Source organism: Phalaenopsis equestris, unplaced genomic scaffold (genome assembly GCF_001263595.1).
Source record: "Phalaenopsis equestris unplaced genomic scaffold, ASM126359v1 Scaffold000154, whole genome shotgun sequence".
In the NCBI taxonomy this organism is placed as follows: domain Eukaryota; kingdom Viridiplantae; phylum Streptophyta; class Magnoliopsida; order Asparagales; family Orchidaceae; genus Phalaenopsis; species Phalaenopsis equestris.
The window spans coordinates 29,131-45,409 of record NW_018164596.1 but is presented as its reverse complement, the minus strand read 5'-3'; the positions used below and the strand labels follow the sequence as shown (position 1 = coordinate 45,409).

General features: G+C 34.3%; 1 protein-coding gene across 4 annotated transcripts; it reads left to right on the top strand.

The window, feature by feature from the left end:
* Window positions 1–267: 267 nt before the first annotated feature.
* LOC110021961 (transmembrane protein 45B) lies at window positions 268–12,797 on the top strand. 4 transcript variants are annotated; one of them, XM_020720697.1, is made up of 4 exons: window positions 268–676; window positions 1,071–1,541; window positions 3,308–3,835; window positions 12,571–12,797. In XM_020720697.1, the coding sequence occupies exons 2-3, from the start codon at window positions 1,195–1,197 to the stop codon at window positions 3,819–3,821; spliced, it is 861 nt and encodes a 286-aa protein (XP_020576356.1). In that variant the 5' UTR covers window positions 268–676; window positions 1,071–1,194; the 3' UTR covers window positions 3,822–3,835; window positions 12,571–12,797. The 4 variants fall into 4 exon arrangements, 3 of the variants coding, with proteins under 3 accessions (XP_020576356.1, XP_020576355.1, XP_020576357.1); XR_002293714.1 differs by adding an exon at window positions 8,965–9,102 and having other exon boundaries at window positions 466–1,541; XM_020720696.1 differs by having other exon boundaries at window positions 466–1,541.
* The last annotated feature ends 3,482 nt before the right edge of the window (window positions 12,798–16,279 follow it).

Sequence of the window (16,279 nt, the reverse complement as noted above, 5' to 3'; positions counted from 1 at the left end):
AAAGTGTTTAGGTTAGAGATATATATCTATATAAAATTGATTAGTAGTATTTCGAGCCAAAACGAGCCGAACACGAACGATAAATATTTATTCGTGTTCGGCTAGTTAACTTCTTAACGAGTCGAACACAAATTTCTTAACGAGCCGTATACGAATTGTTCGTGAATAACGAGCCGTTTTGACAGCCCTACCAATGCCGGCGCTTTAAATTAACGAACAGACCCTTAGCCCGAATAATTATTAAAGAAAACAAACCGTTGGATGGTTCGACCATCGATGGCCAGAACAAATCAATCTGCAGGGTCCATCCACTCCGCAATGTGCCATGGCTGCACAACCTCCCGAGGACCACGTGATCCACGAGCCGTGTGTCATCGCCGGCTTCCCCAAGTCACCCGCCGGCTTCGTTGAATAAGTATTTTCAGAAACCCTAACGCGGAGATGAGAAAGATTAGGTTTTTTTTTATTCATATAAAAACTGATTCTTCTTTTTCTCAATAAAAGAGAAAAATATCGTTTTACCTTTTATTCAGTTTCTTCTCTTCCTATTTTCTCTACCTTCTCCTTGGGATCGTAGAATTGCGAAGAGCCGGACTCTCTCGCCTTTTTCACCTCGCTCTCTGCTTTTCTCCTGTATTTTATCTCATTTGGCTATCATTTCGCTTCTGATTATTAGGTACGTCAGCATCCTCATCCTCTCTTTTCTCCTGTATTTCTTCTGCCTCTCGAACTTTAAGAGAGGGAGAGAGAGGGCAATTCTCTTGCTTCTTTGTCTTTTTTACCTTTTTTTTTTTTTTTTCCCCTTTCGCAATCCTCATCCTTCAGTGGAATTGAGGTCCTCGTTATTAGGGCCAAACGTCAACGTCCTGCATCCAAAGCCTGAAAAAGCGCCGATCATCCCCTGTATTTCATCTTTCCCAGTTTAGCTTATTAGCTTCACTTATCGCCCTGCAAAAATTTTGCTGTCAATTAAACCGAGTGATCCAGCCCCCTATCATTACGCAAGACTAAATTTAAACTCTTTTACCTGTTCTTTTCCATCCTTAGAACCTTCTGCTGATGTCTTTCAGCTCACATCCATCAATCGATCATTTCATTTGTTTCTCTCTTCTTACTGGCGATCGAGATTGAAGTCAATAGAAAAGAAAGCAAAGAGAAAAGCTGATTCGATTGGATTGATCTGATTCGCAAGAGATGGGGTCGTTCAAAGGGCACGTGTTGCCAGGGAGTCTGTTTATCATGGTGGGAGCATGGCACGTCTGGAGCGCGGCCGTGAGGTACGCATCGGACCCGTCGGCCTTCCGCGTGCGGGTTTGGGGTGCTATGGGCGAAGGGCGATGGCGACACCTCGAGCTCTACATAATAACGATTGGCGCTTTCATCGACATGTGCATCGAGCTCCTGTACTCCACTCACCTCCACTTCTTCGTCGGCGAGGAGAGGATCCTAAACCCTGCACATATGAACGATTTCGAGCACGGCGGCATGCTCCTGATGTTTTTCCTCTACGGTGCGGTGGCGCTTCTCTCTGAGAAAACCAGGTCAGCTTCTTCATTCTTGTTTTGTTTAAACTCTCGAAGGTTTGATTTTTGTTTTCGGGCAAATTTCGGTTGAGAAGATGACTGGAAGAGAAAACGGTGATAGAGAAAAGTGCTAGTTTTTCTCCATTGCTCTAAAGGCTGCTCTGAGAAGCCTACCGGAACTTTCGGAAGCTAAACGTTTCAAAAGGGGGGCAAAACAGAACAAATTACTCTACCTTTTGATAAATGACATACACCTCAAGTTAATTTAACCTCAGAACACTTGAGCTCTTTTAATGAGGTGGATTGATGAAAAATTAATAGCTCCTTATCATTTGATTTTGAAGTCTCAAAGAAAGGTTTTTGCATCTGCTTTATTTTTAGGAAGAATAACACTCAATTCTTTTTTACATATCTAAAACCTAAATTTCAATACTATCTTATACATGAAATGATATATCCCACTTATAAAAGTTAAAAAAATGATATTTTTTTTGTGTGATTTATAAAGTTTGAGTGATATAAATGTAAAAAGTAAAGTTTAGCCCTTCATATTTATTCCTATTCTTTTTACATATTCTTAATAATGATTTGCTTTGGCCGTGCAATATATAGACTTGATATGGGTTACTTGGATGTTGTCGTCTACCTAAATTAAATTTCTCGATTGCAGGGTTTGTAGAGAAGTTGACAGAATATTTTCTAGGAGACCTAAATTTGAAACACATTTATAACGATTAATTTTTAACCTTGTTGATATTTAAGGCTCAAACCTTGAAAAAAAAAATGCTCCAACTTATTGGACACTCAAGACATCAAAAGAATATGTTAACTGTCTTTCATTTAATAAAGGGATGGACATATTGTATATTATATACAAATTTGGCTTCAGTCAACAAATTTCTGGTAAGCATTAATCTTTTAAGAAGGATATGCTTGATTTAAAGATATTGGAGTGGCTGCAAATGACATTATATCGGGCGTTCTTTGTTTGATTTTAGTTGTAATTCATAGATACTTACATTTCTCTAAAAAACATGAATACATATAGTTTCTCATAAACAATTATCAATTTAACTCAAATTTACAAAACAAAAAAAACCCTTAATGTGCACTTATTCGTGATATAGTGATTGCGAATATAATTTCTCACAGTAATATCATGATATTGCGAGTTTGAATCATACATATTACTCTTTAGAACTTTTTTTTTTTTTTTTTTTTTTTGAGATTAAAAGAGATGAAACAGAGAAACCGTATCTAAAATTCTGTGTGATTGTCATTTTCATTAGAAATAAAAACTCATTCTTTTCATAGATTTGCGGATGAAATTTATTTCAATTTAATTAATTTGATTTCCTTTAATTGTGTTCCTACAAATCAAACAAAAACCAAAAAGTTTTCTTGTCTTTCCTTACATCGCTGAAAATTAAAATTTAAAGTGCTGTCCATACGTATCAGTTATGAAATCTTTTATGATAAACAAATTAATATTCTGATTTTGATATGAGTATAATATAAATTTTAACTAATTTCTTACATAAATTAAGTTTAATAATTGAAGACTCATCGTCATCATTTCTTTTAATATTAATTTTGTGCTGTAAAAGTCCTTGATGAATGCTTGCATATTGTATGTTATTTTAAGAAAAAAATTTCAGCTACTGATCAAGTATTAATGCTACTGAATAGTGCCCTGCTCTTGTCCTGTAGAAAATTTGTAGTGTGTCTTTCGCCTTTCTGTTTTTACCTGTAGTGTTAAAAAAGGAAACTTTGAACTTATTCAGATGGCTTCCGTTGCCGGAGGGAGCTCTTTGCCATCTAGCCTCCGCCGCCTTCACCGCCGAGTACCTCCTCTTCTACTTCCACTCAACCGCCCACACAGGTCTCGAAGGCTATTACCACCTCATCCTCGTCATCCTCATCGGCCTCTGCATCACCTCCAGCATCGCCGGTGCTTTCCTTACCGAAAATCTCGCCGTCGACTTCTCAAGCGGCGTCTGCATCACTCTGCAGGGCCTCTGGTTCTACCAAACCGCTTTCACTCTTTATGGACCCATGATGCCGAGGGGATGCAGGCTAGATGACAACGATATCAAGTGCGTCACACGAGACAGTCAGATTCGAGGGCAGTTCTTAGCCAATATGCAGTTCTTCTCCCTCGTATTTCTGGTTTTTGCATATGTGATAGTATGCTACGCAGTTGCTGTATCTCGGTATGGTCATCCGGAGCTGAGGAGATTCCAGGAAGAGAATGTGGGGCAAAGCGGCAATGATGCAGCAGTGATTGTGGGACGGTGATGACTGAGACAGAGGTGAGCCTTTTTGTCGATATTAGAACCTTTTTTTTTTAATTAATATTTCTTCCTGAATTGTATCCAAGCTTTTGTTCTTTAGCAAAAGTAATGATTCATTGCCCGAGTAAAATCACATTTTTTTTATTTCTTAATTGCTTTGGACATTGCACTCATTGTTAATAATTGAGTCACAGAAGTTATAAAAAAGAGGCCAAATTGTAAAAAGAAGCTCATCAACCGTCCCCGCCCCCCTAAATTTGCACCTCTTCTTCTCTTGTTCACTTTCTCTTGCTCTCTTCTCTGTTCCTATACTTTTTTCTCCTCCTCTTTTCAGTAATAATATTCTCTTAATTTTATTTAAGTATTTATTATATTAGTTTAGTTTTATTATTTATATATTTTTTTCATATTTAATATATTGTTATGCTGCCTTTTTTTTTCAATATTTTAGGAAATAGTGAAATACTGCCTATTTTTTTTTTAATATTTTTAATTTTCTTCATTAATTTTCAGTTATATGTTATAATGCAAGTTATTGTTTTAAATTATATACGATGTAGTGAAATGCCGCTAATTTTTTTTTTCAAAAAATTTTTATCCCACATTATTATGCCCCTACATTTTTTTATTTCTTTAATTATTTCTACTATATCGAAATGTTGTTTGTAATATATTTAAATTATTAACGACGCGTCGAAATGCTGCTTGAAACTATTATAAATTATTTTTGTTATGTTAAATTGTTGCTCTGATCATCAGGATATTGTCTTGCATATCATTGTTAGCAATGTACGAACGATTTAGTATTATATGAAATTAATTTAAAGTTTATTGTTGTTTTTTTATTTTTATTTTTATCGTGCAAAACTTATTATTACAAGAGCATAATAGAATTGTTCTTAGGCTAATGTTATATGTATATGAAATATAGTGCTTTTGAAGTTATAAAGAACTTTGTCAAAAGAGATCTAAATTGTCTAAGAAGAGATACAGACGTAAGCGGTCTTTGTATCCCCCTCCTCACTTGGAAGTTCTCATAACTATAAATGCATTTTTTTCATTGCATATATCATAACAAGTAACACTTTATATTTTGCAGTTCTTATTACTTGTTGTTATAATTGAATTAATTTTAATTAGACTTAAGTAAATGTCAATTAAAATGTTAATATTGTATGAAACTATATACAGTCAGGAATCTCGACGGCGTAGGACTAGTAGTCCGAATGAGGTTGAAATAATATCTCGACTGTTTGGTGTAACAATGACCTATATAGATCTTACAAAATTTTTAACATTTTAAATTTAGTAATTCTCTAAACTCTTTAAATTGTTTTGATTACGTTGAAATTTTTTATTCTTGCCCATGATTTTTTTATGAATTATTTATTACATGCTAGGACAGTTAGCATTTTATAATGTCAATAGAAGAACAATTAGTACTTTGCATTGCATTCAAACATAATTGAAACATGAAATAGGTTGGAAATAATTACTTTTTATTATGTGAAAAACATGCACAAAAAAGTGTTTAGGTTAGAGTTATATGTATAATGTAATGCTTTTGAAGCTACAAGGAAATTTGTCAAAAATGCCTAAACTATTTAAGAAGTGTATGGAAAGTTAGTAGTCTTTGTACTCATCTCCTCACCTAGAAGTTTTTATAGCTATGAATGCATTATTTTCCATTGTATATACCCGAATAATTAGCATTTTATGATGTCTTTTAATTTATTTTGTTATAAGTTTTAATTATGCTTATGTAAATTTTAGCTCTTACATTTAGATAAAATCAACTGCAGCATCAGAACTAATTTTTAAGTATGAGTATGAACTTGTCACACTTGTTGATATATTTTGATGGCGAGTTGCGGCTCGCAGAAGAATTAACTCCCACCTATAGTGTTGAACGTAATCATCTCGTTCAAGTCTCACAATTCATAACACTAGATGAATTAAATAGAAAAATAATTCGTAGACTATGTAAGGATACTTCAACGCATACCGTTAATATAGTTTGTCGTTTGCTGGTTAGCGGGGGTTTCATTACAACATTTGCCAATGATAACAAATGTTTTAAGTTTATTTTGTTAGAAGACACAAAATACATAATAATTATATTTTTTGAGGCTGAGTTCTTGCATGTTGACGCTTTTGATGTCGATTCTTCTTCAAGTGTTGTTGGTCCTTCGAATGTTGTGGTCCTTAACACCCTTCTGAATATGTCCCTGAAATTTATAGGTAAAAAAAATTCTATATACTGAATTGATATAACAATTAGAGGAATCTACTGTAAACTTCCCAAAATTTATGACTTCAACTTTGTAGACCAACTCCAGTTCCTTTCAACACATAGGACACCGGGTTATATGATATACCTGACCAACCAGTGGACAATTATAGTGCACGTCGATCATTTGATTTATCACATTCATCCCACCCTTGCGTTAGCAGACATGTTGAGTTAGTCACACGGTGAGAGTAACAGAATATGCGCTAGGATGCTAACAACGAATACAAAATGATGGATAGTGGCACCAGTGACAATTCGAGCGAGCTAGAGGCAAACAAAAACTATAATGTGTGAGATGGTGAGCCGAATACCGTTTCACCAGGGCACGATTTTTTTGCGCCAATACGCAGTGCTAAATAGAGAGATGTTAGAGTAACTGGTAGAAAACAATCGATTTATCGCGCCAATTCGAACTACTATAAAATGGGATGCAGTTGAAGAATGTGATGCTCCCATAATTCATGTGCCTTTACATGGAGATGATGTTATTCCGGATGTATTATATGAGAGAACGATATTTTAAATAAAGATGTTCTGCAATGTGCCATAAATGGATGGTCGATAATTAATAATATAGAGGATGTCAAAACAACTTCAAATAAAAAATGACTTACAATTCAATATGTAAATTTCAATCATGAAACCCGTTCGTGTCAGTGGCGTCAACATGCTGCGAAAAGTCAGCGATTAGTAGGTGCGTGGAAAGTATCAGTACTTGGGTCGGACCATACATTTAGTCATCCAATAATGCCAACTGGACACCAAAACTGCACTTCGAAGTTTATATGTCACTACGTTGGTTCAGTTTTAAAGCAAAAACTTGACCTAAAGCCCAAAAAAATTGTTGCTCGGATGGAGGCGAAATTTAATGTCCACGTTAATTTCGTCAAAGCATGAATGCACATAGAAAAGTAATAAAATCAATACTTAGTAGTTTTGAGGAGTTTTATTGCTCCTTATTTTGACTAATGTAAGCAATACGCCATGCAATACCAAGCATTGTGTATAAAATTGAAGTTAAAAATAATATTCATTTCGATAGTATCGTTTGGGCATTTGGCCGCAATTTATACGGGTGGAGATGTTGCCGACCCATGCTTAGTATGGACAAGACATTCCTTTTATGAAAATATAGAGAGAATCTATTGGGCGCAGTAAGAATTGACAAAAATGGTGGACTTTTTCCACTTCATTTGCTGTAGTTGAGTCCGAGAATACTGAGTAGTGGGTATGGTTTCTACAACATGCTTTGTTGGAAGTCATCCAGACCCATCGAGATCTATGTAATATATCAGATAGGCACCGTGTTTGGTTCGTGACTGCAGAGAGATTTTCCCATGGGTTGCACATCGACATGCATACGTCATCAACAAGAAAATTTTAAGAAGACATTAAGACATCTTGCAATTGGGGATGTCGACTGTTACAAAATGAATTAGGCGGGTAATACCGATGAACTACATGAACGATTTTAAATAAATTAAGAGAGCGGCCTGCGGTTGGTTGATTGAGAAAGCTATTATGAAATGGACTTTAACATGTGATGGTGGAGCTCGATCTGGCACAATGACAACAAGCGCATCTAAGTTTTTCAACGGGTTTCTGACGTACACGGGGTCTCCCAATTCAGGGTCTTATATGTGCTTTATATTATAATTTGGTTGTTTTATTCTTTAAATGATCCAGCAATATGTCGCACTTGACTAAAGATGGGAGTTCTCACTTTGTCCTGCGCACAAGATCCACTCTACAAAGATATGAGTGCGAGGCCCTTCAATTCCTCTAGCCAACCTGCATAAATAATCTTGAATATTAGGTATTTGATATGGTTTGTAGGGCATTTCATGTTGATATTATTTTTTCAGAAAAATTGTTCATACACATGTAATAAACAAAAAATCTATCACTGACCATGTGTACATGCGATTGCAGCATTGGGGGCCAGATGTTCAGATCACACGACTTTTGTTTCAAAATACTTCATGTTGGATTTTCTGTCAATACACATATGAAGCATTATTTCATATGATACCTGAGAAGGAACCGTGGCCACCATACAACCGCATGAAGTTATTATCACTTTACTTACCCCCCTATTTAGAAGAAGATGTGGTCTTCCAAGGACAAGTAGGATAAGGAACACAATGGACTGGACAATAAACACAAGCACAAGAATATGTAATTATTGTAAAAACACGGAGCATAGTCAAACAACATGTCCATATAATTCAAGCACTAGTATGTTCGAATAAAATACTGTAATTAGAATAAATTTTAACTCTTCATTGCTTCTACATAATTATTTTTCATTGAAGCAATTGTTTTTCCGTTTACTAATGCTATGATCACTTTAGTAGAGATAGCCGAGGAAGCGGTTTGGCAGGAAACCCCCACCATGCTTGATGATCCACTTCACAATGAACATTCCTACCTCCCAATATTGCATCCTTAGGTGAAGCACATCGTGCAGCAGCAGTTACTTTAGATATTGTAAGAATATAAATAATTGTGTTAATTAATTTCACATGAAATATTTATCTAACATTCTAACTAATTTAATTTAAGTTTTATGGTAAAAGATTCTGGAATGTGCCTGTCATGTCGTAGTGTTAAGAGAAGGGCAGATCGAGTGCTTATGATTCCTGTATGCAATCAAAATTGTGGGATTAGAATGCATTAGGCACTGACCTACATCAAACTAGATCACAATTTTATAACTGTATTGGTCGAGCGGTGGTGTGCGATGACCTATACATTTTATTTACCCGTCGGTAAGACAAATTAAATTTTGCATTTATATACAAGTTTAAAATTTTTTAAATTTTCTTATTCATACATTGTATAAATCTATCAGGTGAAATGATTATAACTCTATGATCGACGGATGTTTGCATTTGCTTCAAACATGAGCATGAGAGCATTTACATGTTGGTCGACCAACTGTTCATGTTCCAGTTCCTCAGGATATAATGGGCAGATCCCTCAGGTTCAGGTACAAAATTATTTTCTCACTTTAAAACTAAACACAACAATTTACTAATTATATTAGACTCATTATTATAAATACAATGTGGGGCAATGAAGAGTGGGTTTGAGACGTTACGGTCCTATATACCATGATGTATAGGGATGAGCTTGATATACTCAGACAGAATCAGGTATACTAAACATTTTTAATTAATCTTGATTAACTATATATGTTAACTAAATTTAATCTATAAACTCATCCGCAAATTATCCGGACATTGTATATAAATGTAAATATTGCATTATTACATGGCATTTGTTTTGAGAGCATGGACATTTGGACTGCACATGTTCCAATAATAAATTGGAATGTATCGAGTGTCACCTTTCAAATGATGTTATGCATCAGTTCTCAGATACCCAGTCAATAAACATTGAACCTATCGAAGAAGGTTTTCAGAAAGTCGATGGAGGAGGTAAATCAGGATTTAAGTAGGAGCAATATCATAGTAAATATATCGAGCTTATGCAATAATTGTCGAGCATTTATTGTGCCAATAACCACAACAAAAGAGACAGAGAGGAAGAGTTATATATTTATTTGCAATGGTATTGATTTTGAGCTTCACTCCACTTAACTCAGCCTCCAACTCAGCCACTTGAAACCTATTACGCACGATCACCAGGAGAGAAAATAGTGATAAGTTTTGTGTTTTTGCATTCCTTTATAACTACTAATATTTTTTTATTATAATAACTAGTAATAATCTAAAATTATGAATTCTACTATTGGATTCCCTTATTCATATCTAGAACATCACCAAAAGATATGAAGGGGATTGTGGAGCAAGTGCTAGTTCTATGAAACAAGGTTACGACGAGATTCTGGAGCTATCACACAGAGTGGAAGAATCAGTGCACAATTGATTATGCGGTATTTGATCGGCCTGATCGATATAATTTTGAAGCAGGGACGTACAACGTGAGACCAAAGGGTCCTCATAGCTCCACGTCGGTCATCTTCTTCTGTTGCGAAGCGATCAACAACAGATGCTCCAAGAGGATCTTCTGTTAGCAGAGCAAAAAAATCTACGTTTCAAGAAGCAGAAGATTAACAATATGAGAAACATCTGCTTATCTTACCCAATCAGTATTTGCGAGACACTCCAGTTATGTAGGACCATCTAGTTATGAAGAGGTCTCTGTATATTTATACCATCAGCATTTGAGATTTTATCATTCGACCTTCAGTGGACAACAACTACTGGTGGAGGCTTCAATTTAAAGTTTAAAAACATTCCTATGTCTGCGCTTATTTCTGATAAAAACATGGATTTCGGTAACTCACAATTATATTCTTTGTCAAATCTTAATGAACAAATTTACTAGATGCCACGAGATGTTACGCATGACACAACTTATAGCGATGATATTGAACAAGAACTTGAAGAACATCAGTTGCGTCATCGATTACTGTGACCAGTCTTGATATACACCAGACTCAAGCACTATTCCACCTTGTTGTAGGAGAAGATAGTTTTTTTTTTTTAAAAAAAATTGTCAGGTCATTTGATTTGTTCAATTTATTCATTTAATTTAATTTGTTTTATTTTGTAAATATTTTAATTTGAAATAAAATTTACAAGTTTCAAAATTTCTTAGTTTATTTAGTCAATTAAATTTTATTTTTTTATCTAATTAAAAATTACTCAATTTATTAATTAATCCAAAAATTAATTTTAATATTTTTAAATGTATATAATAAATAATAATAATATTTATAATGTTATTTAATATACTATATATTAATAATTACAGTATAAATAATAAAATAAAAAAAAGGTGTGGGCGCATTTCCATGGGGCACATCTGCTGCTTTTTTAAAAAGAAAATTTAGGTGCTCCAATTGCTAATATTATTTATTAAAGTAATCCTATTCAAAATTTGGCCTAAAAAAATTGAACATTGTATGCGTTTGGTTGGGCTTACAGGCAACCTTTTTTGTGTTCAAAAAGCTGAATTGCTTTTGGGGAAAAAAAGGACCATTTGCATGCATTCCACCCAATTCCTATGTATTTACATAACCATCACCTAAATTTTTCTTACTACATTTATGCCACCCAAATCTTTCATATCACTTCAAAAATACCACCAAATGCACTTTTTATGCATAGGTATGGTGACATGTATGTAAAAATTGAGGTTTAGTTGTTAAGATATGTAAATACATAGGAATTGAGTGGTTTCTATGTAGATCTTCCAAGCAAATTTTTAGGAACTATTTTCATAAATTATTATTGATTTCATAGGACACCTTTTTAGCCTCCTTAATGAATAATAGAAGGGAAATCAAATCTTTTTATGCACTTGTGCTTCCTTTAAATTTAGAATTTGTAAAGGATCATGAACATATATGACTACTTAATTTGCGTGCTTACTATCATTTTGAATCTGTGGAGGTATGCATTGAAATGATCATATGTTCAATACAGGAATTAAACCACTTCATGGAAGCAAACAGAAGCAATAAATTTAGCTGAGGCAAAACGCTGAACAACATGAAGCCTAAACGTGGATTTATTTGAGTAATGTAGGATTACTTGAGATATGGAAAAATGATTCATTGTATCACAATTGGTGCACCTTGGGCTGGTTTGGTTGGGCTTGCAGGCAACTTATTTTATGTGCAAAAAAATTAAGTTTTTTTTTTTATGAAAATTTAATTAAAAAATTATTTATAGAGTGAAATATGGAGTTCCAGCTTGTTTTTAAGAAAAACAAATTTGGATACGGATGTCGATGACATCTGCTTCGTTACTGCACTTGCGATTTTCGCGAATCTGTATTGTTTTCTTTTTTTGGTTCACAAAAAAAAATCAACGAAGTTTGGGTAACCAATTTGGGTTTTATATAGTTCTTTTCTAAAAGTGCCCTTAATACTTTTCTTAAAGATGTTCAAATCCTTTTAAATGATCATGTTTCAGCATGTAAAAGATATTCCTACAGTTATTATCATAAAGTGCTTCGCATAAATGCATATGTTAAATTTCATTTTTGGTCATGGACACTTATGATAGCTATGAGATTTAGGTTCAGTTTGGCGAAACTGCTTCAAAAGTCCCGTTGCGAAACGGGACTCCTCAGGAGCATTGTGAAACGGCAAAATTTTCACGTTCTTACACTTCAGCGTCCGGAGACATTCCAAGACGTCTTTCTTCGGCGGCGGTGTGCTTTCTCAAACAGAGCCTTATCAAGCAAATAATAGAAGTACTTAATGCATGAAGCTTTCTACTATAGGTCTGGGGAGAAGTTATCTATAGAGAGAATTTTGACAACCTATTAGATTGGTTAATCAATCTGACGCGTTTTACTTTCAGCTTGGTCTTATTCACGTCACTTTATTTGATAGTATTCAATTATACTTGTTCGTAATATTAGAAATGGCATTTGTTCATACTGCTGAACTGAGTGTAGTTTGTTTAACTTGATACAGGATGAATAACTCAACGCCTTTCAGATCACCAAAACATGCAGCGCTTAGTACGGTTCGAGAAGCTCAGAAAACAATCTGTGTTCTATAGTTTTACGGTTTTAATCAAGGATTGATGGTAAAAATTATTTGTAGTTTTAGCAAACCCAGTTTGGGATTCCATAGCTAAAATGTTGGGGAGAATACACAAACATAGTTGCAAACTGAGTTCATATTATAGAGGAATGATGTTTGTTATTATTATTATTATTTTTTTTTAATTTTTTGATCAATTCCTTCGGCGAGTTAGAGTGATATTCCACTTTTCTCATATATGTTTTTTCCATAATATGTTCCCCGCGGGTTTTTTTTTTTTTTTTTTTTTTGCATCCAAAGAGAGTAAATCGAGCCATTTTTTAATTTTGTCTTAAAGGACTGTTTCTCTTAGCAAAATTATTATTATTAAAACTGTAAAATACATATGTGCAAGAAAAATGAACCAAAAAAAGGAAAAATATACATGTTTTCTCATAAAAGTTAGAGGAATGATGTTTGTCAGTATTAAAACTGTAAATAAGCGAGCAACTGACCATTTGTGACTGAGCTTTATAATTATACATCATTCGTAAGTGCAGCTTGGTTCCACAATAATACGTCCAAATAGCTAGAGGTTAGCTTGACTTCTAGAGGGACAATTGATTCTGATCCAAAAGTTTAGCTATATAGCAGCATTTGTTGAAGCACGAAAACTAGTCGACACGGCTCATAATACCTCAATTAACTTGTCATGCAATTCTCTCTTGTTGGCAAATGATTAACATTCTGATGAATTCGATCAATGTTTTGCGACTTGCTTGCGTTAAGTCATTTGTGTTATAGTAATGCATAATGAAATAATACAAAAGAATGTTACGATGTCCAGTGAATCTTTTTATCTAGGTGAGCTTGAAGATTGTTCCATTAGTTAAGATGGGCACCTTGAAGAATTAGAAAACATATTTCCTAAGAAATATATGCTTTAAATTGATTTAACGGAATGATTTCAACCCGTCTTGAGAATTAACTAGTCATTGATAGAATAAAACAATCCATTGATGAAGAATGGTCTATTGAGCTAGTGTTATATATACCAATCTGTGAATCATAATAATTAGTCACTACTTGGATGATGACATATGGCTTGGTTGAGAGAAGAGATTGTGAATGGGGAGAGAGTAGAGGCCGAGCCTTTAGCCTAAGGTACTTCCTAGCTTCGATGAAGAAGGTGAATAAAGGTGTCAAAGACCTTAAAAAGACTTGTTAGACATTGTTATTGTACATCACAAATGCGTCAACATGAATCTTAAGAAAATCCAACGGACGAGACATGAAAGTAAGGCTATGGATGACCCACAAAAGGAAAATCAAATGTCTCATCACTAGAAGATTAAAAGAACTATTGACCAGGTACTAATACTTCAAAATCGGGAATTGATGTCAACCAAATGGGGATTGATTGAGTCAATGACCAAGATCCATCAAGCCAAGAGAAGACCTAAGCTCAATTCTCATCCCACCCATAATAAGTTGCCTTGTGAGAATCTCTGAGACTCTTCCTCAGGAGGCTGAAGTTTTTACGATGATATGCTCCACAAACATTCAGGAGGACCTTTTTTCAAGGGGTGTGCTACATGTCGGTTTACAGTGATTTACCCTCCACCCAACAACTCAAACTCATCCTAGCGACAAGAGCTCTTTATATAGAGGACAATAGTCTGCAGTCAGATTAAAGGAGCTGACAAGTTGACTCAAGCTAACCGAGCCAACTTAAGATGACTGAAACTCAATAGGAACTGATTGGTAGCCCCCAAGCAACATAGTTGGCCGAATGAACCTTATTGACTCGAGACCCGCTAATCTCAATTGATTGAGCAATAGGATAGCCACCTCATTTATGTAAATACCAATAATGTCTCCATTAAAGCAAGGGAAAGCATGTAATTATATACATTATACCTTATCTTCTAACATTAGGGGCTCATTTTTTCAGTAAGGGCTGATCAAAATACAAAGTTCTCTCATTTTATTTTTTATTGTTGTGCACTCTCTTTCTATCTCTCTGCCCCCCTCTCTCTCCTTTTTTATGTTATATTTTTTGAGTGTGACTATCAGATAAATTTGGATTCAACATCTTAAAATGTGCAGTCAGTGTGGATCATGTCAAAATAAGTTAAGGAAAGAAAAGCCTAAGTGACACATATTAGACCTCTTAAAACTTTAGCACAAACATATGTGTGTTGATCAAGATGCGATAGTTTGCATTGCTTAGTGAGATATCATACCGAGCAATGCTCATTAAGGATACACAACCAACAATGGGTCACTTATCTAACAAAGCTGACTTTCCATCAATGCAAATTAGGTAATGCAGATGAAAAATGTAAAAGTAACTTAGCATACCACAATCACTCTATTGAGATGGGAGCTATCACAAATAGTATATTGATACACTGAAATAATATACTATTTTAAGCACATATTTTATGCTTAATTTTGGTGATATTGCACTTTAAAAAAAGGGTATTTTCATATTTTTAATGCAGGTAAATCAATTTTAGGCATTTGTAGCAAAAATTGCAAAAAGTACGAAATTTGGAACCAAAACAAAGAATTTTGGAAATTAAGGCGGTTCGAGATGAATTTTGTGCAAATTTTTAAAGGGACACTTACTCTACACACCTATTAGAGTAATTTAATGCATTTATACACTTTGGAAGGTTCTTTTATGAAGGGATATGTCTCTTGGATCAAATGACACATCTTTTGAATTCAAAAGAGTTGCCTTTTGGAGGGGAATTTTGAATTCTTTTTCAAAGAAGGCAACCCAAAATAAAGAGAAGACTTCATAGAGAATTCATAGAGTTGGCGTAAGGAAAGGGAGAGAGAGAAAGTTGGCGTGAGAGGCAAGAGGAGAGAAGAGGAGATTTTCTTCTAGGGTTGTAAGAGAAGAGGGAAGGTGAGATATTTCTTCTTCATTACACTTCTAAGAGAGAATTGAGTGAGATTGTAAAGAGAGAAAGACTTGGAGAGAACTTCTAGGGATTTGTTTGGGAAGGATTGTAAGATAAGTTGCCTTTTATTTCTTTTATTTTGTAAACTTATTTTTATATATTAAATCCATTTTTTGTCGTAATATTCTCATGAATTCTGAGTAGTTTTTTTATCTTTCTCCCTATATTGAAGATATTATTATGTGAAGAATAGATTTGTTTTTTACATATTTAAATGAAAATAATTTGTGATGATTTGAAGTCCGATCTTCATTTACTTTTCAATCTGACCAATAGAAATGTTAAAACTTGTTAAGAGACATGTTTTGAAAAGGGATATGATTTCTACAGCATAGGGAGAATCACATTTGATTTCATGGGAGAGTATATCATCCATGGGATTTGGTGTAAATAAATAGGGAAATGTACTTTATTGGATGCAAAATTGGAGACTTTAAGGTGACAGATTAAAATCCCCAATTTGGTCCAGTTGATTGGAAACTGATGCAAGATATTTTGCCCTCAGGTGAGGGAGTAGTGGGAGCTCTGGAGTGACAGTGGGCATCTGATCCCGACTTAATGCTTATGCACAGTATAACAATAGTTTTGATGATATTTTTCACTTATATTTCTTTATTTTGCAACAAAACCAAAAACTTGATCCTGAAGAAAAATAAGAATTTAACTTTTTAATTTATATATAT